Raw genomic sequence first — 26,980 nt, forward strand, 5'->3', positions numbered from 1 at the left:
ACTGTTGGTGCAGCATTGGATAACAGGTTGGTATGACTACTGAACTTGAAAGGCCAACGTCTAGCCTTCTGAACATGGGTGAAGCCGAGAGATTTGCCCCTGCTTAGTCCAGATGCTGATGTGGAAGATCAGGCAAAAATTGGAGCTGCCTGTTCCTCATGAGCAAGACGGGTCCACTTCAGTATGATCCATTGTAAATGTTGCTTTTTTTCTGTCCATGCAGTCCATGTTGTGGCACTGTTTGCATCAAAGAGTCAGCTACAACGCACCAGACCTATGCAATGGTGTTATGTTTGTCCTTTCTTGTAAACCTTCTTTTCTTTCTGTTTGCCCCACTTTGTCATCTGAACTGAACTGAATTTGGCACATATGGAAGTGAAGCAGAAACCATAAAAGCCACTGTACTTTTTTTTTTTTTTTTAATGAAATTTAGGAAGCTCTGTAAGCTCGTACAAGAACTAGATAATGAGAAAAAAAAAATACAACTACTTTCTACTCACGTAGAGAAGGTCTTCTCTCTGGTCTGATTTTGTAAGCGTTAATGTTAACAGGTTTCCATGGATGGTGTTGCCATCTCAGTGACCTAAGTGTTTTGAATATTCTAAATCATGACGTGTGATTTAAAGCCTGATTGACTTTTATTATTGAAAAATAGCACGCCTCAAATCTGAGTTGGCTTCTTTCCTTTTATCATATAAATGATCACTTAGTATTGGGTTGTGTCCTCTGTCATCATTTACTTTCTACTCAGCCTATATAGCTATATTGATTTCTAACAAATATCTGCGTTTCTTATGACATAAGCAGTTTATTCTGTATGACTTTTGATGAAGTATACAGAGTTAATTCAGGCTTCTTTCTGAATTCCTAAAAACCATGGGTAACTTTCTTTTTTAAATCATTTAAAGTCACAAGCTTTTGTACAGGAACAGGAGACCCTCTTGCTGTTATGATAAAACGTTTTCAACTTTAGAAAACTATCCTAAACCTGCTTCAGAGAAGAGTTTAAAAAGTCAGGCTCTGCTTTTCTAGGGATCTTCTTCATATTATTTAAGCAGTAACATACTAATATCCCAAGTAAGATATTCCAGCAAAAATACTTCATATTTAGTAGACAGTTAAAAACAATAAAACTAGATTACGTGAGTAGACTTACCAGTCCTGCTGTTTGGGCAGGGATTTAACAGATTCCCAGACATCTAGCAGCTACTCCTGGAATCGACAAATGCCAAATAAACTCGAGACAACTCTGCAGCTGAATAACAGGGAGTCTAATGTGTCCTGCTTTGTGACCTGCCAGTATTGGCAGTTTTGCATGTCTTTTCACAGCAGTGCTGGTAACTTTAATATTCTTTTCTATTTCAAGAGAGAATTTTTTGGAGAGAAACAAATGACATCCTACAAACACATTTGTTCATTTAATAGTAACTGCTTCTTAATTTGAACAGAATTTTAGATCTCATAGAAATAGTGAAACTTTTCTGCTTTTTTTTTAGTCTCCACTGGTAAGTACCTTCTGTCTGCACACATCTGATGGAATTATATAGGGAAGTATTAGGAAATGGCTATAGGATTCTCATCTTCCAGGAAACACTTTTGAAAGTACCTGATATTTGGATCTCTCAAGGCATTACAGAGGGAAAAGAAAATTTTCTTCAGAAGTTTATGAATCTGAAATTAAATTATGTCTTGCAAGGTTATTCAGTATTTTACACAGATGGGAACTCCATCCTAAACTTAAATTAGTTTTGTGTTGTTTAAAGTATGTTTTAGTTTTATGCATGTCTTACTTGATTTTAATTGAGGTTATTTTTTAAACTGCCAGTTTTTAATATCTGTCTTCATAGCTTTAATGCTGCTAAACACTCTTGTATTCCTGGTTTATTGCCTTGGTATACTTCACAGTTGCAATATGTTCTTTTTATTATAATTATTTGTGTCTTACACCATATTCTTTTCTGGATGTTCATGGTTTGCATATGGTTGTTCTTTTTTAGTAAAGAATTTATTTAAAGATTTATAGTTGTTAGGACATTTAATTTTCTACATGATGTATTCAGCTTCAATTTGGAAGTGTTTTCATTAGCAGTTATGAGTAACATAAGTCATAATTTATGACTGTATAAACCCTATTTTATATTAAGCAGCAATCATTTCTTTATAAACTATGATATATCTTTGTTCCACTTCATATTATTTGCCAACAGTACATAAACGATGCCCTTTAACCTCCTAGCTTTCTCACAGATTTGGAGAAAACCTATATAGCCTCACAATGCATTAAATTCTGAATGGGAGGAGGAAGGAAGGAGGTTTATATCCACTTTTCACTTTTGCTTTTGGAAAATCTCTTTTGGCCTTATCTTGAACTGTGAGCATTCACATAACAAATTAAAATCTCTACCAAAAAGAAATCCCCCCATCCAGACATCTATCAAAATGCAGTCTGTGGTCTAAGATGCCTATGATAATTTCAGTTTTATTAAAACCAAACAAAAAACACCACCCCCAGAACCCACCAACCATCTCCATGAGAATTCTAAGCAAAACCTCAGGCAAAATAAAATGGAAGGTGAATTTATTTCTTTTCCCCTCAGAAGAAAAGTTGTGAGACTCTGAGATCTCACATTTTTCAGGAAATCCATAGGATATGAGCTCAAATCAGTCTTTGCAAGACTAAGTTTAGATTATTTTTATAGTCTACAGTTTTACTTCTCTTTGTCCTACAACTCCAAACAAAATTCCAGTAACTTTGTAGAAACACATTTTGAATTTTTGTTTGGAAGGTAATGAAAAAGGTAGCTTTGAAAAATATATTTGAAGTCTAAAATTCCAGCCATGAATCATCTGCAGTGTGTTATATCAACATTTTTGCAGTTGTTGTCAAAGAGAAAGAAAGGAGGATGTGGTTTTATTGATCTCAGCAGAGTTTGCCATTGCCTTCAGTTTCTTCCACTGACAAATGCATCTGACTTGATCTATATTCGAGTCTTACTATTGCATTTCTATGCCAGTTTCTACAGTTTCTGCATCTCAGCTTGAGTTGGTGAGAAAAATAAGTATTAATTTTGGGTGGGGGAAAAAAAGAAATCATCACAGCCGTGTTTCACAATGTTCACTTGTTTCCTAATTAAGTAAGGGATTCTCATTGAAATTTTTTCTCCACATAGTTTCTTTGCAATGTTTTCTATTTTCATTTCCTTTCTTGATCCTTTTAAAATCACCTCTTACAAAACATGTTTATTTTATGGTTGCGCAAGGATATTGTTAGTGAAAATGAATCTGAAATAAATGTGCAGGGTTTTTTTGTTTTAAAGATTAACATGTTAAAGTTCAAATATGAATTCTAGGACAAAGAGTAAAAATATTCTATTTAGGAACAGCTGTACGATTTAGCTAAGATATGCTGATAGATAAGTATAGCACCAAAAGTCATTGCAACTACAAAAAAATGGAAAGAAATGAGAAGGATGCCAAAGGCTCTTTTTGAAAAATAAAGAAGAATAATTTGTATAATAATTCTGAAGATACATATAACAGTTTTGATGTAAAATACTGCACAGAAAGTAGTGGCAAACTTAGACCATTAAAAAAAAAAATCTGATTTCTTGACATTCCCACTAGAAAAGAGAAGTCAGCTTCAAAATGTAAGTCTTTCTGCTTTCCATCCAAAAATACAACTTGTGGTTAAAATTTGTAGGAATCATGCCAGCAATTTGTTGCATGCATATGATTAGTTACAGCATGAAATCAAAATCTTTCTGAACAGGAAAAAAATTATCTGACTCAATTCAGTTGCCATTTTAATAACTGATGTCTGATCTTTTCACAGCCTTAGAGATCTGTAAAACAAGAGCGATAGGAGAACAACTTTTGAGTTAAACTTCTAACTGGCATGTCTATAATTAGTGGTATCTAGAGCAAAATTTATTTCTGAAAAGATAATTTTCTCTTTTTGGAGATTATCTAATCAGTTTTGAAATAAAACTATAGTGGAAAACTAAGCAGAGAGAACAAAACCAGGAATTAAACCTGGATCCGGTATTACCTGACTTGACTCTGTCAAGCGGGTACTGGAAGTTGGTAAGACTCCATTAAATGCTAGAAGCTGAACGTTTGGTTAAGGGCTTTCCTAATGGGGTTGTCTGAAGTTTGAAGCATTTAAAACTGTAAATATTTTTAAATTGATTTAAGGCTTAGTGACCTGACGCACCTGAGAACAGTTAAACTATAGAGAGTCATTTACAATGCTTAGAGTCTGCAAAACTTGGTCTATACAAAAGATATTGATGACTTATACATCGGTGTAAAATAAGTCAGGGATTAGTATTTTGTAATTTCTTTTTTTCTGTGTTTAGGGTTTTTTATTGCACCCTCTTAATTTTCTCACGATTTTTATATGTTCTAGCTGATATTTTGACAGAAATTATTGATAAGTTTCCAGGACAAAGAGAAAGGATGAGGATTACTTGCCGGAAGGATGAGAAAGAAAGGTAGCTGGAGGCTGAAGGGAATAAGAGACACAGTGCAGAGGTCAGGAACAGCATCTTCCTAATGGCCACGTACCTTATGCTTTGCGTCATGGCTGGTGCTGTCTGTTCTGGTAACAGTATAGCACGAGCTTTCTTATCCAACCACATCTCTTTTCTCCTTGGGGTTTGATCCAATGTGGAATCTAGAGGCGGAAGCAATCCTGTCTCCTAAGCTTTGAGGAGATGGTTTCGCATGGAAACTTTGTAAACCTCCTGGCGTGTGGAAAAACAGCATTCTCAGTCTCATGGGTACAGATTACTGGGACCAGGATTCAGATGATTAATTTGGGCAGCAGCTGTGTATAAGAGAGGGTTTTGAGGGTTGCAGAAGAAAAAGCTAAAGCTGGAATGAGGTAAGTCTGTGACTCCACTTAGGATGTGCCTGTGTGCTGTGAGTCACTGGCTGAGTGTGCGAGGTGAGAGTTATCTTGGCATAAACTGAAGTGTCTCTTCTCTTCCAGAAAATGAATCACCTGCTTCTGAGTGTATCTCTTTTTGTTAATTTTTATGAAGTAAACAGTTTTCAGAGGCTTCAGTACATTCAAATATGTGGTTTTTACTGGCATAGCAGAGGACCTTTCAAGTGAAGGGAACTCACTCACCTGTTGGGGCCAGTATTTTTTAGACTTTTCCCAGAAACATGTCTGAGTGATCAGTACAGTGCCAGAAACACTGTCCTGCTGGCACTGCAGCTTTATTCCCAGAAGTATCACCGAGTAAAGACACTAATGCAGTCAAAACTGCCAAGTGATCTTTATTCTCAGTCTACTTCTGTTCATTCTCCTTACTTTGTCTGCTCCTACCTTTGAAGGGAGAAGTTTTATTGTGTTAAAATCTGGAAAAAAAGGAAGGCGTTAATAGGATATGCTGTCCCTGGAAACGCTGCGCTTGGGCCAGAAGTTGTCCTGGTATTATGGAAGCTCCAAATTGTTAGTTTTCTCTTTAACTTAACTGGTGTAAAAACCATGAAGGTAGTGGTTGAGAGGATCTGTTACAGCAGAGGGGTGCAGTCCAGGAGGGGGCCGGCAGTACTGGCAGAAGACCAAGAGAGCCTTCAAATTCTGCTTGTCCTCACAGATGGTGCCGTGGAGTTCTTCATGAAGCTTCACATATATCGTAAATCTATTAGGGAAGGAATTGGTGCTGACCCGGCTGGGCTGGGTGATTCGCAGTCTGGCACAGGTAGTCCTGTAGGAGCTTTGCCCGTGGGTCCACATCTCATTCCTTCGGTCTGGCCTCTGAGGCAGCAAAGGCAAGCACAGTGTCAAGCCCAGATGTGCAGCATATGTCATCTGCACCCAGGCCTCATTGTCAAAGGCCATGGCAAGTTACCCTCTGAAGTAGATGGTCTCCTGGACAGGGTAACCACCATTGAACTCCAGCAGCTTGTGACCAAAGGCTTCAATATTGTGATCAGGCAGACTCCTCTCCCAACTTTCAGTGGCATGGGAAAAAAAAAAATTAAAAGTAATTCTCTTTGCATTTTTCATTGCATCAGTTGAGTTTGCCCTTGACTTGGGGATTTTCTCAAGATGGTGACTTTGCCACCTGTGTCACTTGGATTTTAAAATAATCTAATTCATTTTTTTATTCCAGCACCTTAACATCATTGTCTTGGAAAGTAAGACAGTATGCAACTAACTGCACCTTTTATTCAAAAGATACATATCTGTGGTGTGTGATCAACTGAACTGATTTTCTGTTTGTGACCGAAGGAGATGTTGAGATACTCAGGTTGCTCTTGCTTGATCACAAAGAGCTGGCACTTGAGTATTCCCCAATGAAACTGTGGCTGTGGAACCAACCTGTGATTTTGGTCCCACAAAAGTTGAATTCTTGGTTAATCAGTCATTTGGCGAGTCCTGCCTTCTGCCTTCTCTCTTTCTTTTAAGAATGTGTTTGGGAAAGATTTTGGAAGATAATTCATATAGCTTCTTTTCCCTTGCTAGGCAAAATATAAGCTTTTTTTTTTTTCTTTTTTCCTTTTTGCCTTTTTCTCCTCATATCTTTATAGCTGCAATTAAATATAGAAGGCATTGGGAATTTTTATGTATTGTTAATTAATATTTTGTTGGGTCAAGTGCCTTCTTTTCCTTATGATGTCTTTTGAAGATATTTCTATTGTGAGTTAATGAGAACATTAAATTGTGCATATTTTTCTTACTAAATATATTTGAACTTTTTGCAGGATATGAAATATATGATGTGTTTTATAATCTAGTATAATTACCATTGTGAACTTTAGTCATTGGAGCTAATCAGTAAGTGGTTTGTTGTTACAGCTGGTTGATAAGTTTTCATTCATGGTGTTAAATTCTTCCTTCTGTTTCTTATTTTTCTGACTGACCTGACTTTCCTATGATATGCCAAAGCAAAACAGGGTGGTGCTACAATGCAGGCTAATTATTTGGATTTGTATATAACAATTTCTATGGAGAAAAGGGTCAGGAAAAGAATCACTACAGTTCTGAAGATGACCTGATGTTACTGCATTATGTCCAGTAATTAGTTTTTCCACCTTTAATAGCTTTTACACATGTGTAAGTAGGACTGGTCATCTTGAGTTTTCTTTGTTTTCTCAACATATTCAACTTGTTAATAATTAGAATTATTAATTAATTAATTAAATTATATATTATTTTATAATTAAAATTCTATTTTTGTCATTAATAATACTGTGATGGGATATTTACTCTAATTCATTCTCCCATTTCCTGGAATTTGGCACTTCTTGGAAGATGGAAAAGCTTTTGAGAAAGCTGTCTTTTTCTTAAGTTTCAGATTTAAATTTCAAAATAGCCAATTTAAAAAATTTTGAAGTATAAATTCTAAATTAGATTACAGACAATAAGATGTTTCTTAATTTACTCATAGCAGTAGCTTTCTTTTGTATTATCATGTATTAAAGTAGTCTTACAGTAGAAATGTGAGGATTGTCTGCACATGATGGGAAAAACTTAAGAGGAGTGGGAAAGGAAAAAGCCAGGATAACTCTTTTAAATGAGAAAAGCTTAAATATTCAGACACATCAGAACATTATTGGAAACAGACTTTTGGACCAATTTCTTTTTGCAACCACGTATGTGCTTTTCCATCATCCTCATATTTTAAGAGTGTGGGTGGAAAATAAGCATATTAGTCTTAAATGCAAAAGATAGGCCTATATCATCATCATATTTGTTATACTCACCTACCTCTTCCACAATGTTTTTATTCAGCAAAGACAGTGTGACAGGTAGGTACATTTATAAAATTTGGGGAAGATTATTTTGCATTAAATGTCTGCTTAGCAAGATACCGCCTACGTAAAACCTCATGTATATTTATTATGGGAAACTATACGAGTCTGTTGTATAGGTTTGTTATCTATAGGAAAAATCCTGCTTAATATTGTGTTTAATAATTGAATCAGTCCTCCCAGTATCTTCAGGCCCAATTCAGGATTAAACCCTAAAAACATCAGCACCAACAAAAATGGCTTTATAACCAGGCGTATTTTGGCACCTATACTTTCTTTTAATTTAAGGTAGCTGTGATATTTAGTCAAATACTTTACTTGGCAATGTTTTGTTTTTCAGGATGGGAAGAAGAAGTTTGACAAGGAAAGTGAGAAATATTATTCCATCCTAGAGAAGCACTTAAATTTATCAGCAAAAAAGAAAGAATCTCATTTGCAAGATGTAAGCACTAAACATGCTCTTACCCAGTTTCACATTTGCATATGGATCATGCTAACGAACTGGTTCTTTTCAAGACATGCTGTATTTTTTTAATGTGAAATTTCGGTGATTTCTTGTAGTCACGCTTGTTGTGAATATAAATTCCTGAGTGGGATTAATATGACCCTAATAACAGTTAAATATTTTAACAAGGCAATGTTCTACATGTCCAACTTTGTGTACTTCAAGTACAGCTAATGTTTATTGGTTGCAACAGCAGAATTATATTACTACAATAAAAATGTGACTTTTATAAGGTATATGTGGAATATTTGAAAGTCAAATAATTAATTGCTTTTTTTGCTATGTAATTTATTACTCGATGAAATTACACTTCTGTTTCACATAAATTTTAATCTGGGAGACTGAACTGAGATCACTTTAATGATGCTTTTTTATGCTTCTTTTTTCTTCTTTTTCACCTTATTCTGAGATTGCAGCATCATGCCCTGAAATTGCATCCACAACTTAAGCTTTGAAGAGGCTGTATGGCTAATTCTTTTCTGTTAAAAAAAACAAACCATGAAGACTTCTAGTTTAACAGGAGGATTCCAGGGCTTTTCAGTATGCTGGTAGAAAAAATTATCATTTTTCTTTGAGGCAAATTACAGTAAAACCAGCAATTTGATATCAATGACACTTTGGGATTTGTGCCAAAAGTAGTTAAAAATTATTTTGATGGGATTACTCTTGTCACGGTGACTGATAAATCATGGGGATTAGTTTGCAGATGGAGTTTTCACAGAAGATGTGACCATCACTGAGCCACAAATTGTAGGATTTTTTTTTCATGTTTACCAATAATACTATAATTCAAATTATATGAGGCTTAGCAATTCAAAATTTTTAATAATGATTATACTTCTGAATTGCCATTGCTGTCTATATAATAATCAGTCTAGACAAGATATTAGTTATGTAGGATTGGTTAATTTTTCCACTTGTATGTCAAAGTTTTATATGTACAGCTTTCACTTCTCCTAAATATTCCTGTGTATTGATGAAGAAGCAGTTCTGTTAGAGACTAAGCACCAGCTGAGAAAAAAAAAAAAGAATTTCTTACCAAAATGTGGAAAAGTGAACTTAAGCACCAATTTACTCTAGAATAGAAATAAAATAAAATAAATAAAATAAAATATTTTACTTTTGAGACATAAGAATAATTACAGTCTAAAAACAGCAACTGAAGTGAAAAGTAACAACTGTGAATCTAATAAACTGCGGTAGAATAACAATGGATTTGGCTCAAGTATATAACTAATGGAAAACCAGAATAAATTTTTCCACTGTGTCCTTAAGTGACATCTCTGGATTTAAAAATCTTGTAACTGAGGCTGAGTTTTTTTGCTTTTCTGGATGCCCCACTTGTAAAGTATCTACAGCATAACTTGTCATTTCTGTCTTCCCCAGTTTTACGCAGCTATGGGTGTGCTGAATCAGCAACATAGACCCACCATAAGTAGAAGGTACAACAGCAAATCAGTACCAAAAATGTTAATCGGGGAGACTTTTGGCCGGTATCTGTATCGTAAATAAAAGGAGGCCAAGCACCAATTCCTGGCCCAAAATCCAAGTGGTAGCTGTTGACTCCCATCCAGAGTGGTTTGGGTGAGCCCCATTTATAGCCCATATGTCCAGAACAGAGTTTGCTGGAGCAGCCCACAGCAGAGCCAGGGCACGGGCAGAGAACCAAGCGGTGCTGGCAGCTGGGGCTTTAGTGCTCAGTGCAGGTGAAGGGAGGTCCTTCCCTCAGGCTGACATCATGCATTTAGTGAGATGGGAATACTATTTTTTGACTGCTGCTGTCACACTGAAAAATACTTCTTCCTTTTTTAACCCACTATTTCTTTGAATTGTTGAGGTTTCATCACACTGTATGAGTTAAAGAGTACCAGGATGAGAAGGAGTAGTTCTCATACTGTATTGGGCTGTTTTACATATCTCACTTGAGTGCAGTTGAGAGCACCTTAATTAGGCATCTAAAGTTTGATGGTCTGAACATATTCTATAGACAGTGCTTTGCATATATTCATCTACTTGAAATGTGTTGGTATTTTAAGAGCCTGCAAGACTGCTTATGCTTTTTACATAGATGACTAGACTTCTTTTCCTTTAGCATCAAAAAAGAAACTTCATAATACTGTTTTCACTGCCTACGGAAGTCCACAGTGGAACAGATAATAGTCAGAATTGAGAGATGTGAAGAAGTTAATAAACTCCTGATTTTATTTCTCTGAAATCTGTTCCAGAATCAGGCATAAATATAGAGCAAAGGCTTCAGTCCCCAAGCTTATGTGAAGTTCTGGTATATGTTTTAGTGATATCCTACATCAATGAAAATATTACTCGCTATAACTAGATATCATACAAGTAGAGACTCAAAATCATATCCATCAAATCTCTTTAGTTTTTACGTGCAGTTTGAAGTCATAGAAAAACGTATGAAAATCCTTTCAGCTTTTGAAACTTTAAAATCACTTTCAAAGTGGTTCTTACAAATCTGAATCCTCAGTGTTCACACAAATTCATAAGCTTCTACAGAAGATATATTTTGGAAATTCTGATTTAGTCCCTGTATACTAGTGGTGATTATGGCCTTAATTTAGGAACCCATCCATATTTGAGATGGCACTTGGTTGTTGTACGCATCATTACAACTACAGTCTGCTTAAATACTGTTCAGAATAGAGATGGATTTAATTAGGTGTTTAAATACTTTTTCTGAGTTGAAACCTGAAAGAGTTAATTTCTAAAACTGAATTCTATTATTTGCTTACAGTTAAATATGAGAGCTGAGGTCTGTCTCAAGTGCTTATTGACAGCACTTCTGTGAGCAAGGGTTTGCTGGATCATATCCCACAGTGGTGGCACCTGGTTCTGTTCAGCTATGTAGCATTGCCTTTGTGATATATTTTTTGTGAAATAAAGCTATTAACAGAGTATCAAAGAAAACAGTAGCCAAATGCACTATATGAATGGCACATGGCAGAATTAATTCTGTGGTAAAGCACTTGATTGTTGGAATTTTGAGTGCTTGATTTCTGCTTCATAATGTTAGTTTGCGTACTTAATGTCCTGATTAGTTTTTTATAGGCTTGGGAAGGAAATGCTAGTACTGATTCATTTGAAATGTATCATTGAGGCCTATGCTTTGAAGTAGTGTTAGAGCACTGTGCTAGGGAAGTGGATCAATATTGTTAAGAGTCTGTGCGGCCAAATCACAACAGTAGCATGTGCTTGACTGAAAAAAGCAGTGTTAATTATATGGTGCTATTGATGACCAAGTCCTGCCCGAAGGAAAACACTGACTTTTTTCATTTGTACTCTTAAAAGTACTAAACCTCTTTTATGATATATTTGCTGGTTTAATGTTTGCTTGTCAAGGGAAGACAACATCTAGCTTTTCTAATTTTCCCATATTTGTTATTTTTAATGCCAGAATTGAACTAGAGAATATACAGTAGTATACTGCTATATTTTAACTGGCATACATCAAAAATAGCTGAACTGGTCTTACTCATATTGTTGATAAAATTTCTTTTTGACCTAAGACGAAAACCTAACTAATGCAGCCCAAAAGGGATTTGCTTGAGAAAATTGCTTGTTACAAAGAAGGATAGATTAAAATGGAATCTGCATCTCTTCTTTAAGCATTATCCATATACTATGCTGCTTGTCTGTTAGGTCCCTCTCCCATGGCTTGTTTAAATTGAGGATAAAAGCCTATTACTCTTTATCAGCTGATAAGAGTTAATTCTTCAGCTGTTTAGGCTGAAGACACTGTTTTGGTACTGGATCTTCATGTCGGGTGGTATTATTCAGGCACTTCTGACAAGTATTGCCCTGTAGCTCTGGCATTTGAAAATAAAAATGTGAAAAATAATTGATTTATGAGGTTAAGGACTTAAATATGTTTATATTCCAAGTCTATGTGACTCATACTATGAAATAATAAGTTGCAAGATGTCATTGTTAAAGACAGTCTATTTAAGAAAGAAAATACCTTCTTGGGAAGGTATTTGAAGCTGAGAAATAGATAAGATTTCAGTGCATGTGTTACTCAAACATTTCAATAGAAATAATTATCTTTTTGTCCCTCCTTAATTCCTATCCTACTCACTTCTATTTGTTTTTCTAAACTTGCCATATACCAGAACAGAGTTCCTGCTGCCACCTTTCTTTGTTTCCCTCCAGGCTCTCCTAAAAACTAGAATATTAAAGTGCAAAGAGGAAGAGGAAACCAAAAAGGAGTGGGGAAAAGACATGAAGCTAAAATGTGTAACATTAGCTTCTTAAACTTGCATTTAGCTATTTTAAGTTGGTATTTTAATTTTCAGGAAGAAAACTGAACCCTATGAAGCTTGTAAAGTAATCTTATGGAAGATCTGTTTGTTAATGACAAAATCTGTTTTTAAAGCAATCATGAGATCAAATTAATGGTGTCTATATTTCATTTTGTCTTCTAGGCAGATACACAGATTGACAGAGAACATCAAAACTTTTATGAAGCATCATTAGAATATGTTTTTAAAATTCAAGAAGTACAAGAGAAAAAGAAATTTGAATTTGTAGAACCTGTAAGTTTTATGTTTTATTTTCTGTAGAATGCATGCATTTAAAGCTGAAAATTGAATTTAAAATATCTATTTTTTTGCTCCCTTTTTAAATTGTGATTGCAGGTTGTTTGTATATAGACAGACATTAAGATCTCGGCTTGGGTACTTTCCATGTTTATTAAAGGATTATGTAAGAGTATCATATCTACTGTGAAGTGAAATGTCTGATGACTTGAAGTGTGCATAACATTTTAATGGGACAACATGTAATGTTGTGTCTGTGTAACACATAATGGATGTTTCCTAATACCATGGTTTCACGGCTGAAATTTTGAGCCAGTTTTTGGATTTAAATATTCCATGTAGGCAGTGTACACATATGTTTTTCTGAGTTATACATGAAATAAAGTGAAAAATCAGTTTTTCTGTAGGATAGGTAAGTCTATTTTTTTGTTCTGGAGTCATTTGTCTTTAGTTTACTTTGCATGTAAAAGACAGCATACGTTGACACTCCATAAAAAGAATACAAAGTTGTGTTGCAAAGTCAATGTTTAGATCTGGGATCTTCTCCTGGACTATGTTTTCACGCCCCACCTATAACTATCTTCTGGGTCAGTCAGTACGAAAAGCTGCTTGAATAGGATGTGGTAGCGTATTTCTGTGGGATATTAGTAGTATTACTACTGTTCATGTCATACAGGACTAGCTTGCCGATTGCCTTAGTTAGTTAGAACATGTAGCCCTTGACAGAGAACTTCCAATGTCATCTGTCCCTTCCCATTAAGCATACCGAGCATAGCAGAGCATCAATTGTGAAAGAGGAACATGACAAGTATAACTTTTTCTCTCTCTCCACACCATCTTCCAGCTTCCTTGTAACTAACTGACGAAGCACTCTTGACTGTGAAACAGGTTGAATTACATCTCTAACACCCAATGTCACCAAGAAGAGCTTCTCAGATGCCTCCTTTCCATGAGATGAGAATGTATTGTATAGTGAATGTTTGACATTGATGCAAACTAATGAACCTGGATTCAGCAAGCAGTACTTACAGAAATCCTATCCTTATGGCATACAGCTGCCAAATCTTAGAGACTAAAACTTTGCTCGGATTCCTAAATAAGAACATTTTTCTACCTGCCACAGATTAATCCTGAGTGTGTCTCTCTGTCTACTTCTGCAAAACTCTCACATCCTGGAAAAATCTAGCAATCTTGACCTAGCTCTGACCCTGGTATAGGAGACTTTATGCTCTTTTAAAGTAATAGAAACTTTTTGTATTGGGAAGACTTTGTACATCGGGAAATATTATTGTGCAATTGCATATAGTTAAAATAGGGCATATTTCATCCTATGTGCTAGACAGAGAGGAAAAATAAATGTGATTTTATATATTTTAGCTGGAGATACTGAGCCTTATCCTTTTGACCAGGAGCTGCCCCACACTATGTCAGCCATCACAGCAGCAGCTATGAATTACCAAAATGAAAGAGCAATTTATCAATTCATCAGTGCTGATACTGAGCAAACAAGCAGGGGAGGTTACTGGTGAACTCAGTCTTGTGGACCTGGGTATTTCTGTCACCAGGTGCATGCATCCAGTAGGTAAAATTTACTTTTGAGTGAATCAGTTGCCATCCTGTTAGCCCGGTATGTGGTTTGTTGCACACAGGTTATGACTTGATGTACCAGAGGAAGGTATGGGAAACACTGTGGTGACTGGGTAATGATAGCCCTTGCAGGCAGTGTCTTCTGGCTCCAGGTGTGAATTTTTTATAATCAGTCTGAATATAAATGGACCTTAAATTATAACATCAGTTATAAAATTTTGAACCTTGAAAATTCTTAGTTTTTGTTTCTAGTCTGTTGCAAACAACATGCTGGAATAAAAACATTTACTAAAACCCATATGGCAAAGTATGCTAAGTAAATTATAATACGCATCAGCAATACCATGAGACAAAGAAAAAACAAAGGTCTTCAAAATAGGCTTTCTAAAAATGCATAGTTTATGTAAGTGATGTTGGAAGTATAAGCGTGTGCTCCTAGATGCAAGTAGATAAGGACAAAGCCTAACACTTTAAAATCATATATCAAAAGAATTGCCATATTATTCATTTTCGTCTGTGTGCTCTGCAGATGTTCAGATGCTAGAAGATGCCTGGTGTTGTGTCTATACAGACATTCCTCCTCAGGAGCTCAGCTGGTTTGCAGGGCATTCTAGTGCATGTGCTGCTTATGTCTCTGATTTATCAGCTCAGTGTCACATCTCCATATAATTCTCAGTCTGACGTGTTACTAATAGACTCTTTGAAGGAGAGTTTAACAAAATAAAAGAAGCTGTTAGTGCAGCGAAGGAGGAAATTGTGATGCCCATGTGGAAGAAGGGTAAGTTCATGACATGGGAATACAACTTGAAAAGCAAATGATCTGCTGGAGCTCCTTCCAAGATTGTCAGTTTGTCTATGCCAAAAGATAAGGATGGTCTGGGAAACAGCGGGAGAAGTAGCCTAGCAAAAATTGCCAGGTACATTACACCTAGGACAGTAGGACAGTGGGAGTTGGTAAGGGTGGAGTATGTTCCTTCCTGGAGGAGAGTGGGGAGAGATTTTACAGTACCAAATGCTAACAACTCATACTCTGAACAGAGGATTATAATATTTAGAGTAGACTTTTGCAGCTGCTCCTCAGGCCCTGGATTTCTCTGCTGTTCTCTGCATCTTGTTTGCAGGAGTGGCTAATGTGTACTAATGTAAGTGACTGACAGCTGCCTATTTGTGATCCTCCTAGATCTTGATTTTTTCCAAGAAAAAAAAAAATCCTAAAGCTTTTCATACAGGTGATGAATTTAAACTTTCTCAAGGACAAAGTAGTGTTAAAATTTACTTTACAGAAAGTTAAACAACAAAGCAAAGTAAGTGACAATAATCTCTCATCCTATTTTTGCCCTTGTGGGCCCAGAGAAGCTAGTCCAAAGCAACGCCATTTTCTGAGGATGTTACACTTGTTAAGAGAAATACACACGCTTTCCTAGAGCTCCACTTCGTCCCTCAGCAATGCCAGGACTTCCTTGGCCTGTAGAAATCAGGGCACAGAGTTCATAAGCAGTAAACTATGTGAAATGTGAGGGGTGGTCCATTAAATGTCACAAAATCCCAGAAGTGTTTATTTAAAGAAAAAAAACCAAACAAACAACAAACCCTGCCTGTAATTGCATGCAGTTCCATGAGACTTCACTGTGGACATTAAACTCAATTTCCCTTTTCTTGGATTTTTTACATTATTAACTACATTCACTTTAATCTGATGAATAAGTGCTATCTACTTATAAATAAAATGAAACCAGGGAGACAGGGACTTCTGGCTGATGTGCTGCAGGCCAAAGGTTAAATTCCTCCCCTATCCGAAACCTAAGTACAGTCGTCTTCCTGTGAGAATGAAATGACCAGGCAGTCTTGAGGTCACCGGCTCTACATAAAAGTAAATAAAGTCTCAAGAAGTAGTTGGATTTTGTTTCAGGTTCTGTGTTGAAATCCTCGTGGCGCTGGGGTAGTGAGTAGCATTGTATTACGGAGTTCAGACCTTGCTCTTTATTGATGTGACTGATTAGATACTCAGAGTGAGGTAACTATAAGGGACTTGCTGAAAGGAAAAATTGTTGATATGAACACATCAGGCATTGTATGTGATGTTTGGTGAAACAAATCACCTCTTCACATGTGAAGACCACCTCGAAATACATTCTGAAAATCTTTTTTGAAAGAAAAAGGGCTGTTTTTCTTTTATTTATTATTTAATATAAATCTCTTTAAAATTATGAGCCTGCCTTTAGCAGTAGTGCCACTTCTAACACCAGCAACAAGAAAACCCCACTGTGAGCATAAGCCTAGGGCAAAAGTCCTTGGCTTTTAGATCTCTTCCATGCAATACTATGGTTATATCTGTCCTGATGGAAGTGGTTATGAAGATGCCTTAACAGCACAGGCCCATTGGGTACAGGACATTTTCTGATCCCTATTCTTCCACCACTAGTGACACATACATAGAAGCAAATACCATCCTCAGTGTCAGTTGTTTCAAACAGAACTTGAGTAAGCTGGTCTAGGTCTTGCATAAAATAAGCATATTTTTACTTTTCTTTTATTCCTGTTTTTCTAAGTGCTCAGAGTATTTGACCAAGAGAACCTCAAGGCCAGATCCTCTGCAATGTACAACTGCCAGAATACCTGAGGAGTACTTTAACTAAAATGCATTCAGATTTTTCTCAGCGTTTTTGTGCTGCTATTTTTTTGCTTTCTGATAAATTCAGCTTTGCTGCCACCTTGTGTTAAATGTTTTCCTCCTCAGTATTTCTTTGTGAACTCTGTAAAAGCGTTTTGTATGGTGGAAAATGGTTTTCTTCAATTATTGAAGCTGAAATTTAAACAGTTTATAGTACATTCTCCTGAACTGCCCTTTAAACTGGTCTTTAAAATTCAGGCATAAGCTGACATACTGAAACTTTCTCCCACTATTTCTTTTATTGTAATTTTGATGTGCTCTAACATTCTGGTCTGGCTGCAGTTTTGCTGAGTGCTCATATTATTCCTGCAGTGCTTCTTTAGCTGAAAGGGGTGGCTTTAGCAGTAGACTCCTACTTACAGGTTAAGTTAATCCACGTCCTTTTGACTGCAACAAGTCAGAGTAAGCACAGGAGTAGTTATGCTGCTGTATCTGAAGGAGCTGTAGTTGGGGATGCTGATGAGTAACTGGATCTGGACTGTGGGCATGGGCTTTGCACAGCTGGAGCCAGAGCAGAGCCTTAGTTATAATTTACTTACTTATTTTGCACTTTATTCATAAAAAAGGAGGATTAGTTTTCTTTTCTTTTCTTTTCTTTTCTTTTCTTTTCTTTTCTTTTCTTTTCTTTTCTTTTCTGTAATTCTTTCTAGAATTACATTATAAACCTTAAAATTATAGAACTCTTTCTAACCATTTACATAATTGGAGCTTTTTAAGATAAATTGTTGTATTTGGACCTTCCTCAGAACCACTTGAATAACCAGTGAGAGACTTTCAGGGCCAGGTCCTTAGCTGAGATAATGATTTCAGCTGAAGAGATGATCATGTAAAGCTGAGACAGTTTACACAAGCTGTGGAGCCCTTCACTTGACTTTGTGTTGCCTTCATTGTTTGTTTTGGTGGTGGAATGTGGTTCAGGAATTCACACCCATTGTAGAGGCCCCACAAAAAGTGGCTTTTATTCCCAAGGATCTTCCCAATTTTTCAGGTTCCGTGACTGACTTACTGGACAGCCATGGACTTTCACCACCTCTGCCTGAGGCCAGGGTTTCATCTGATCCTGCAATATCAGTAAAAACCAAGGGTGAAGTCCTTCTCCCAGCCATGCCTTCACACTTCTATTTGTGCCAGCACTGATGGTCTATTAACCTCAAACTGCTTAACTTACTAATGCAGGAAAACAGCAGGCCTCCCGAGGCAGAGATGCTCACTGAAGGGCTCAGTGATGCTAGAGCTGGCACCAGGATGTGCAGGATGCTTGACAAAGCTGAATGGGGAAAGAGAGGAGGAACGGGAAGGGGAGAGCATGACTTCGGTCTGGTAGCAGCAAGTCATCATGTTAGCTCCTCTGCCCAGCATGCTGTGTCCTTGATCTCTCATCTGTCAAGCTGTGGAATTTTGCTCGTTAAAGAGTGTGGAATGTCTTGCGATGCTGGAATGGATGGGGTTCTAAAATTGCAAAATATTATTTTAGCTATTTCCCTGAAATATAAGTGTTACCTTAGTACAGCAGTCTTTTAGTGAGCAATAGGAAAGAGGGAGGCAGCACAATTTAACTACATTTCTTCAAGTAGGGCTGAGCGTAAATTTAAAGAAAATATAAACACAGTAAAAGCTACATTTATAAGCTGTTTCACTTACAATAATCTATGGTACTGGTAACACAAAGAAAAGTGCATTAAATATGAATCATGGCATTTTTGTTGCCTGAGTCTAGGCTACTTCAATAGTCGATGGAGAGAGATAAATGTTTCCATTGGATCATTCATCCCATCCTGAGAGAGGTGTCTGAAAAAGGAAAAAGAATTATGCTCTTGAATACCTGTGTTTATTTACTGAGTTAGGAGACAGTCTGGACAAGCCAGTTACTTTGCCTAGATGATTACCTTTTCAATGGCTGTATTATACTAAGATAAATCTGTCCTGTTGTTATAGCTTTTGTTATTGTACATCCAAGTTAATATCTCTTTTTTGTGTGTTTTCTTTACTTGCTGTTTGGTAAGCTGTTATATATAAAAAGAAAACAGTCCATAATAAAAAAAAATAAATGCTTGTTATTTAATAGCATGTAAGATGACTTATGACAATGTCAAAACATTATTTAAATTTAGAACAGAGTAAGTTAGAAGGCTTTTAAAACTAATAGGTGGTAGGAATGCATTAATTCAACAGCTAAAATCTAGTTGCACTTTTTACTACTTAAATAATATTTTAAAGCAAACTTTAAAAAGAATTTTCAACTGGATACGTGCAGACTTCAACTGTTCTGTTGGAGTCAGTCACAGACATACCAGATAGAGTTTGCATTTTGTTCAGAGCAGGAAGAAATAGTCTGGATTTCTTATGTTGTATTCAGCTGTCCAAAACATACTTTCAAGAGCCTCATTTGTGGAAAATAGGTCATAGCACAGCCCAAGCAATTACTATGAAGAAAGTGAAAAAATATTATGAAGAAAAAAACCCTTAAACTCTGAAAGTATGAACTTGGAAAATGCACACCATCGAAGACTCCAGCTGAAATACTGGATAAAATGACTAGGACAGTGAATTAAATTATTATGGAAACAACAACTTCATGACACAAAAGCCTAACACCTTTCTTTCTTAAGGTTTGACCATGGATTCCTTGCTCAGCAAAGCTTTGCTATTGCGAGTAATGAAAGCTCAGAGTGTTCCAGGAGCTAAGACACAGAATGTTTTTTGCTGATGGTTTGACGTATTTTGCTGCTGAAAACTAATAGAAAATCAACTGTCCTTAGTTTTTGCCTCCTAATATTCACCTGAATAGAAAAAGTGTGTAGTTGTTGCTAAGAACTACTTTTTCACTCTCTCAGGCAATACCTATTCCTTATAAGTTAGTGTATGTTCTGTTATCACTGTGTTATATAACATTAAAAGCACATGTTAAAAATATATAATGCTTCTCAATTTTACCTTTTCAGCTCTTGGCCTTTCTTCAAGGATTATTTACATTTTACCATGAAGGATATGAACTGGCTCAGGAGTTTGGACCATACAAGCAGCAACTGCAGTTCAATTTGCAGAACGTAAGGATGATTTGTATTTACAACATTTTGTTTGCTAATTTAATTTCAGGATATTAAAGTAGACTCATAGCACTTTATTGGAACTCTAAATCTTGCAATGTTTTAGTAAGCTGAAATCAAATTAATATGCGAATAGGTAAAAGTTATTTTTTGTAAGGTTAATGTAATTAAGATTCCTGTCAACAAATAACTTCGGAAAAATTAATCTTCAGATAGTTAATTTGTGATTTCCAGGTCAAAATTTTGGAGGCGAGAACCAGAAAAGCAGGACAACAGTAAAGTTTTGATTAGAAAACACAGTAGTCCAGATAGGTTTAAACATGTGTAAATGCTTTTTTGAGAGTGAGGCCTGTCTTCTGGAATAAGTGGATGCCCCAAAAATGCTCCAACTGGTAAAGAATGATGCAGTTTGTTTCTTTAAAATCACAGATTGTCACAAAACGCTTTTGCTGCTGTCTGCTAGCTTCCCACTGTATATAAAGCATACTTGGGAAGCCATTCTGTGGCTGTTCTCTGGAGCATCAAAGAACTGGTGGAGCCTTCCTCCACGGCGAGCAGCTGTCACGAGTGTTAAGTTCCACCAGAAGAAAGGATCTGTTATTTTTGTAAAGAGTTACTCTCAATTGAGCAGGTGGATCTTTTGCTGTAGATTGGTCTGAATTTGGTAGTAAGAGCCATACATGACTAACTGTGCCCAAAAATTCCGTAGCTTTCAGAAATAACAAAAATGCATTTAAGCAGCATACTTTTCCACTCATCATAACTGCTGTATACAAGTGTATATTTATTTCACTGTGTAACTCAGATGTTACGCTTCCAAGGACATACAAGTAAGTAGATACAAAACATCTTTATGCCCGATTTGCATTAGAACCACTATCATTTGCTTTTAAGGCAAAAAGTGAAGTTCAACGTGTTAATATTGGGCCAGCCCTGCATTTTTCATGACAAGTAATGTCAAAGTACAGAACAAATTAAAAAAAAAAAAAGTGAAGGAATTCTATCATTCCATCATTTGCTCCAAATGCTGTACCTTCAGGGTGATTCCATTTCTTTTCCATTTCATTCTTTCAAGAAAAGATACTAGCCCAACAGAAATTTTTGTAGCTCCACTAGAGTCAAAGAAGCTACAACAATTTAGAAGATCTGACATCAGCTTTTTGGGGATAGTGCCTTGGCCACTGAACTTAGGGAATATGAAACAGGTCTGGGAGTACAAGAGCACCTTACTGTGCTCAACTGCTATTCCCTGTGGGTTACTGGAAAATAAACCACTGACATTTTCCCTGTAGCATCTTGCTATTAGAGAGGGATATGTTGTCTCAAAGTTGGAAGATGGCATTGCCTTAGCACTGTTAATGTAGATCTGCATTCTTAGGAGTACTGCACTCTTCCAGGTCTTGCTGCAATTAAACATGTGTAGCACACCTCCATAGCCCTCTCCCCTTTTACGTCTGTTGTTCTTATATAGGTATAGATCCCATTTAAAAGGCTGCTTGGGGAAATAAGGGAAAACCCTCTAGATGATTAACCTTTTCCTTTTGGATCGAAATGCAAATGTTCTCTGTCTGTAGAGCATCTCAGGCCCTCGTCTTTTCAAATTATGTATTTGCTACTTTCAGTTTGCTACTAAGACTCTTTCAGATAAAGGCACAAGGGGTCAGTGTTGTTGCACAGCACAGTTTCAGTGAAAGGGTGAAAAATGTGCTTCAGTCCAGAGATTTATTTACTTTAATATGGCAAGTTCTGAGAGGAGCATGAGCCCACAGCATAGACCAAAACTGGCATTGTAAGTCAGAATATGTTAGTATCTTCTATGCGCATATCTATAGAAACAGAATGATTAAAGGTTTTTTTCAATTTCAGTGTTAACTAAGGAACAGTTAAACATAATCTCTTCTTAAATATTATATCAGTACAACCTGAAGTTGTAAATAGACTGCAGAGGTAGAGGAAGATATAAAGTTAGGCAGAAGGAACAATGTATTATGATATTATTTTTTTATTATTATATCTGTACATCAGAGAAACCTATACATGAAGATATAGTGGGATACAGCACATCATTCACTGCTGTTACACAGAAGTTCAAATTCTGGCTCCAGATCTAGACCCACAGCTTCCTTTTGCCAGCTGGGCTGTCTGCTGGCTTGTCACTCAGGGCATCACTGAACCTCAGATTGAAGTGAAATAATTTATGTAGGCAAAGACAAGCTGAGGGCAGTGTTCACAGAAAATTTTGTTTAGCCTGTCTGTTGTAGCTGTCAAAAGTACTCCTCTCTATTGCATTGTGTGTTAAGGTCTTGGAGAATAGTTAATCTGAACTGCTGTTTCTGTACTTAAAATTGTCCTAGAGGTTAGAGCAGGAACAGTAACAGCCGCAGGAGTAGCAGAGTAGAGGCAGACCAACAGCTCTTAACGGCTCACCTTGTCCTAACACGACCTGTTGCACTTTCACTGTTTCAGCTGGCCAGTGCCGTACTTGGTATGTCCATTTGGCTTTGTTTTCTATTTGAAGTCCTGGCTGCTTAAAAGTAGTAATTAAAAACTTAATAGACAGAGATAAGCTCTGAAAATGGGTACATTCCTCCCTTGAATGGCATGTTGCTCTTGAAGGTCTCAAAATGAGCTCTGTTAAGTTTGGTCTGAACTGATACTTCACCCTAAGGATATCATCTGAAAAGTTCAGAGAAGAATTTTACCTCCCTCTCTAATAATAATGTTTGTCTTCAAGAAGAAGATCTAATATGTGTATTATTATACTACTGTGTAACTCCATGAATGGCCCACAAAAAGGGGAAGGTATTCACCAGTGTATAAAGTCCTGAGAGTATCTTTCTGACTAGTCAGGATTAGAGTCCATAAGATGACTTTGCAGAAACATTACAAAAATCTTTATTCTTTTCTATTACCTATAGGAACAAAATGTTCAACATCTGGTATATTAGTAGCAATCTATCAAATCTCTTGCACCTCATAGTAATTCTCCTCTACTATACCGTGCTTGGTGTATGGAGGGAAGCCCTGGTCTCACTGAATTCAATAGGAGAAAATGTCCATTTACATACATACAGATATTAGCAAATAAGCAAATATGAATAACCCACCTTTGTACCTAATTGTTCGCTTGGTGAGGTGCCTGTCTGCACACATGATATTTAGGACAGACACAGTACTTCCATGCTTTTGGCACAGTTCTGCCACTTGTGACCTGTTTCTCACCTAGTATATTTATGCTATACTTAACTGTGGTGTTTTCATATTCCTATCAAAAAACGTTCATGACAGTGCCGGTAACCTGACTATTCTGAGTATCAGCAGCTGTGGTATTACTGCAGATACGGATACGCAGAGAACATTTGTCTCTTCCACATGTGGAGAGACCACAGCTGTCTAGAGACATTAGCCTGACATTAACCCAAAGTACTGTTTTCTGCACTGTACTTGAAGTGGTTCAGTGCGACTTACTACTTCAGGTTTGGGGCTATGCTGTCAGCAGCTTCTAGTTTAGCCTGGCTTCTGTCTGTGTATCCTAGAGTACACAGAGAGAAAGCCTGCATCTGTCTGCAAAATACTGTGTAAGCATACCTAAAGATATGAAATGACCTCCTCTCTGAGGTTAGTGACCTGCAGAAAGAAGAATGTTACTATTCTCAACTATGTTTCCTTTACAGTTGTGTGCTTAAGTTGAATTCTTTGTTACTATGTTATTCCTAGGCTTCTAGAGCAATTAAGACTATTATTCTTTATTGCTTTTTTTTTTTCTTTTTTGTCTCTGGCAAATGCTTCTGTTGGTCTCCAATACAGTCTCCTTGGCGTTATTGGTAATTAGTTCTTCATTGTTGTTTTACTACATGCATGAGATAATGTGGTTTTTTGTTTGTTTCCTTTTCTGGGTATTAGACCCGGAATAACTTCGAAAGCACTAGGCAGGAGGTGGAGAGGCTAATGCAAAGAATGAAATCAGCCAACCAGGATTACAGACCACCAAGTCAATGGACAATGGAAGGCTATCTCTATGTGCAGGAGAAACGTGAGTAAAACAGATGTACCTTTTAATTCGATTTGAAAGGCACAGCAACAAATGCAAGGGTAAGAAAATGGTTTAGTTAGCAGGACAACAAAACAGCTCTGTGTTCGAATGTCTGCAGACTTCTGCTATGGTTGCTTTCCAAAGGATTGAGAGGTTCAAAAGAAAAAATAAGCATTTGACTTTTCAAAAAGCACTTAGAGTAGCTATGGTCAGATGGAATCATGATCAAAACACTTACAAGCAACTCAAGTCCTGCCCCCTGGGTCCTTGTGGGTAGGTCCTTGCTATTGGCCACCCCAGTGGCTGACTGGTAGCAAACTCTGCTCTGGCTGGCTGCCCTACGCTTTGCTGCAGAAGCTGCAAGCTCCCAGCACTCTGCTTTGGCTCTACCTGCCAAAACCTGCTGTCTCCTGTACTTTCTCTGCCTGAACAGGGCCCATAGTTCACCCAGCGGGAGCAACTTCCACCTTGTTACCAGGGATCTCCACCAACCCAGCCACCTTAAGAGTAAATGAACATGCACATAATGGAAGACAAAAGTGTAAGAAAAGGAAAAATCATCTAAATACAGTCTGTCAGCTTCAAAATACCTGCAAATCTACACATATGTTTTATTCACTTCATGAGACATGAGAATGAAGTGATCAACTAAATGAAGAAATAGATCTAAAGTTGTTGTAAGTGTCTGAAACTACTTGGAAAAGCCTAGCAATACATCACGTTACGAATGAAAACAGAACCAGGAAATATGTGAAAAGTCAAATGAGAGAATTCAAAACTATACGTCACCTGAAGTATCAGCTGCCACTGGTTTACATTCTAACCAGTATAGAAAACCAAGCCAAACTAGCTGTGTTAGGCAGGATCACGCAAAACCCTCAATAAAGTAGTTTTCATTGCATGGGGTACCCAGATTTATAGATTTATTTATTCATTTTTCTATTTGCTGTGGAATCAGCCTGACAGTAGAAAAGTATATAGCAGTGTTTTGAGATAGTGTGTACATGCTTGTACAAGTTTGAAGTTTGTGCAAAAATTATTAAATACAATTTTGTACCTGATTTCTCAATATAAAAATAAATAGAAGGCATCTGGATATAGAATTCCCATGTCAGACTTGACCTGACTTGACCTCAGTTTTGAGGAGATCTTCTTCACTGCTCCCCTTTTAGATGATACCTGAAGAGACTACATGGAGTTACAGATAATTGATTTTCCAAATAACATCATTAAATTAATCTTTATTCCATATGTGAGCTAAAAGAAAGAAAACTCAGTGCTTATCATAGTTAACCTCAACCACTTTTACTGTCAGTAGCACTGAAAGTTTTAAGACCCTCTATGTTTTAATTGAGTAATTAATGATAAAAGAGACCTGTGTTAAGTGGAAATTACACTGAGCCCTGCTAATGGGGGAGGGAGAAAAGGAGTGAAGCATCGGGCACATGCTGTGCTTCATTAAATAGTGAGAGGCCAACTTGACATCCTCTTACTGAAAAGAAATTTGTTCATTAGTTTATTCTGGCGTAAGAGTAACAAGGTCTGTAATCTCTGTGCCAGTGGCTGTATATTTCCTTGTCATGCAGGTTTACTTTCCTACAACCATCATCCCATAGGCTCTTGTCAAATTATGTGCAACTGGGTTAAATGTTTGCTATTCTTGAGAGTAAATCCTGTATATATTTATTACTGATATGCATGGTGGTAAGTATGTTTTGGTTTGGGGTTTTTTTTTAAATGGCAGTAGACCATAAATTGTTTTCATTCAGATGGACGGTCATGAGTAACAGACTTAAAGTTGCAATGTAGGTGTCTGGCTACAATTTTTTAATAAGAAACAGGTGACTTCTAAACTCCTATAAAACTGCTTTGAGAGTGCTCATCTGTATACATGCTAAAAGAGTTAATGAAATGCCATCAGAGGAAAAATTGATTTAGAATAATTATAGATTTTGTTTTGCTAAGTGAAAAACAAGTTAAAATATAGGAACAGAACAGCTAACTTCCGAGGGTGGGTAACCAGTTGACTTTTCAATTCATGACGTTGCTTTCCTGCAAAATGCAAGCAATGGGAGAACTTCTTCCGAATCGGCATAACTGACCATGTAAACTTCCACATCTACAGTTCTGGATTGCCAGACATCCGACTGACATGACTGATGCAGTCTCTTGTATATATACCACCTTTGTGGAAGGCTACATTTAGAAGGCAAAGCCATTGTATTTATAGCAAAACTACTAGGTTTCTTTTTAACACCTTCCATTTTTATTTAACTGTTTACATTTAAAAAAACAAACCAAACACAAAACCCTTAAAATACTTTTTTTTTTTAACTCAGAGCTCTTTCATTCTAAAAAGAATTAAAAGGTCCAGGTATACTGTACTTTGAAAAAATCAGTATCATATTTTTCCCATGAGTAACTGCCATTGAAATTAATTGGAAAATCACATGTGGGTTGAAAGTATCATCTAGTCATTTCCTATTCTGAATTTACACAGTAGTTACAATATTGCATTATGCCTATATATACAGATAGATAGATGTATTTGGCACCTACATTTTTGATGGCTCTGCAGAGAGAAGCCATGTTTGAATGCCAGACTCTGAAGCATAATGCTGTCCAAGAGGAAAGAAATGCTTTTCCTTCTTGGTACCTCTTCACACAGCCATTGGTCTCTGCAGCTGAGTACCCAGAAGCTGTGTCAATGCTAGTAAAATAAATGGGGCTCTACTCTGCCACTGAGAGAAGCTTGCACAGAATATCCCACCCTCTGTGCTAAATTTCCTATCCTCAAAAATTAAAAAGTTT

The 26,980-nt window shown here is 36.7% G+C and overlaps 1 protein-coding gene across 1 annotated transcript in view; it reads left to right on the plus strand.

Annotated features, from left to right (window-relative positions):
* The window catches only part of ARHGAP42 (Rho GTPase activating protein 42), a 162,145-nt gene that overhangs the window by 98,253 nt on the left and 36,912 nt on the right, over positions 1-26,980 (plus strand). The window contains exons 5-8 of the mRNA XM_052812685.1: positions 8,111-8,212; positions 12,718-12,828; positions 20,032-20,136; positions 24,040-24,169. Of these exons, the coding sequence (XP_052668645.1) occupies positions 8,111-8,212; positions 12,718-12,828; positions 20,032-20,136; positions 24,040-24,169 (448 nt within the window). The remainder of the gene's footprint in view (positions 1-8,110; positions 8,213-12,717; positions 12,829-20,031; positions 20,137-24,039; positions 24,170-26,980) is intronic.

Source organism: Harpia harpyja, chromosome 17 (genome assembly GCF_026419915.1).
Source record: "Harpia harpyja isolate bHarHar1 chromosome 17, bHarHar1 primary haplotype, whole genome shotgun sequence".
In the NCBI taxonomy this organism is placed as follows: Eukaryota; Metazoa; Chordata; class Aves; order Accipitriformes; family Accipitridae; genus Harpia; species Harpia harpyja.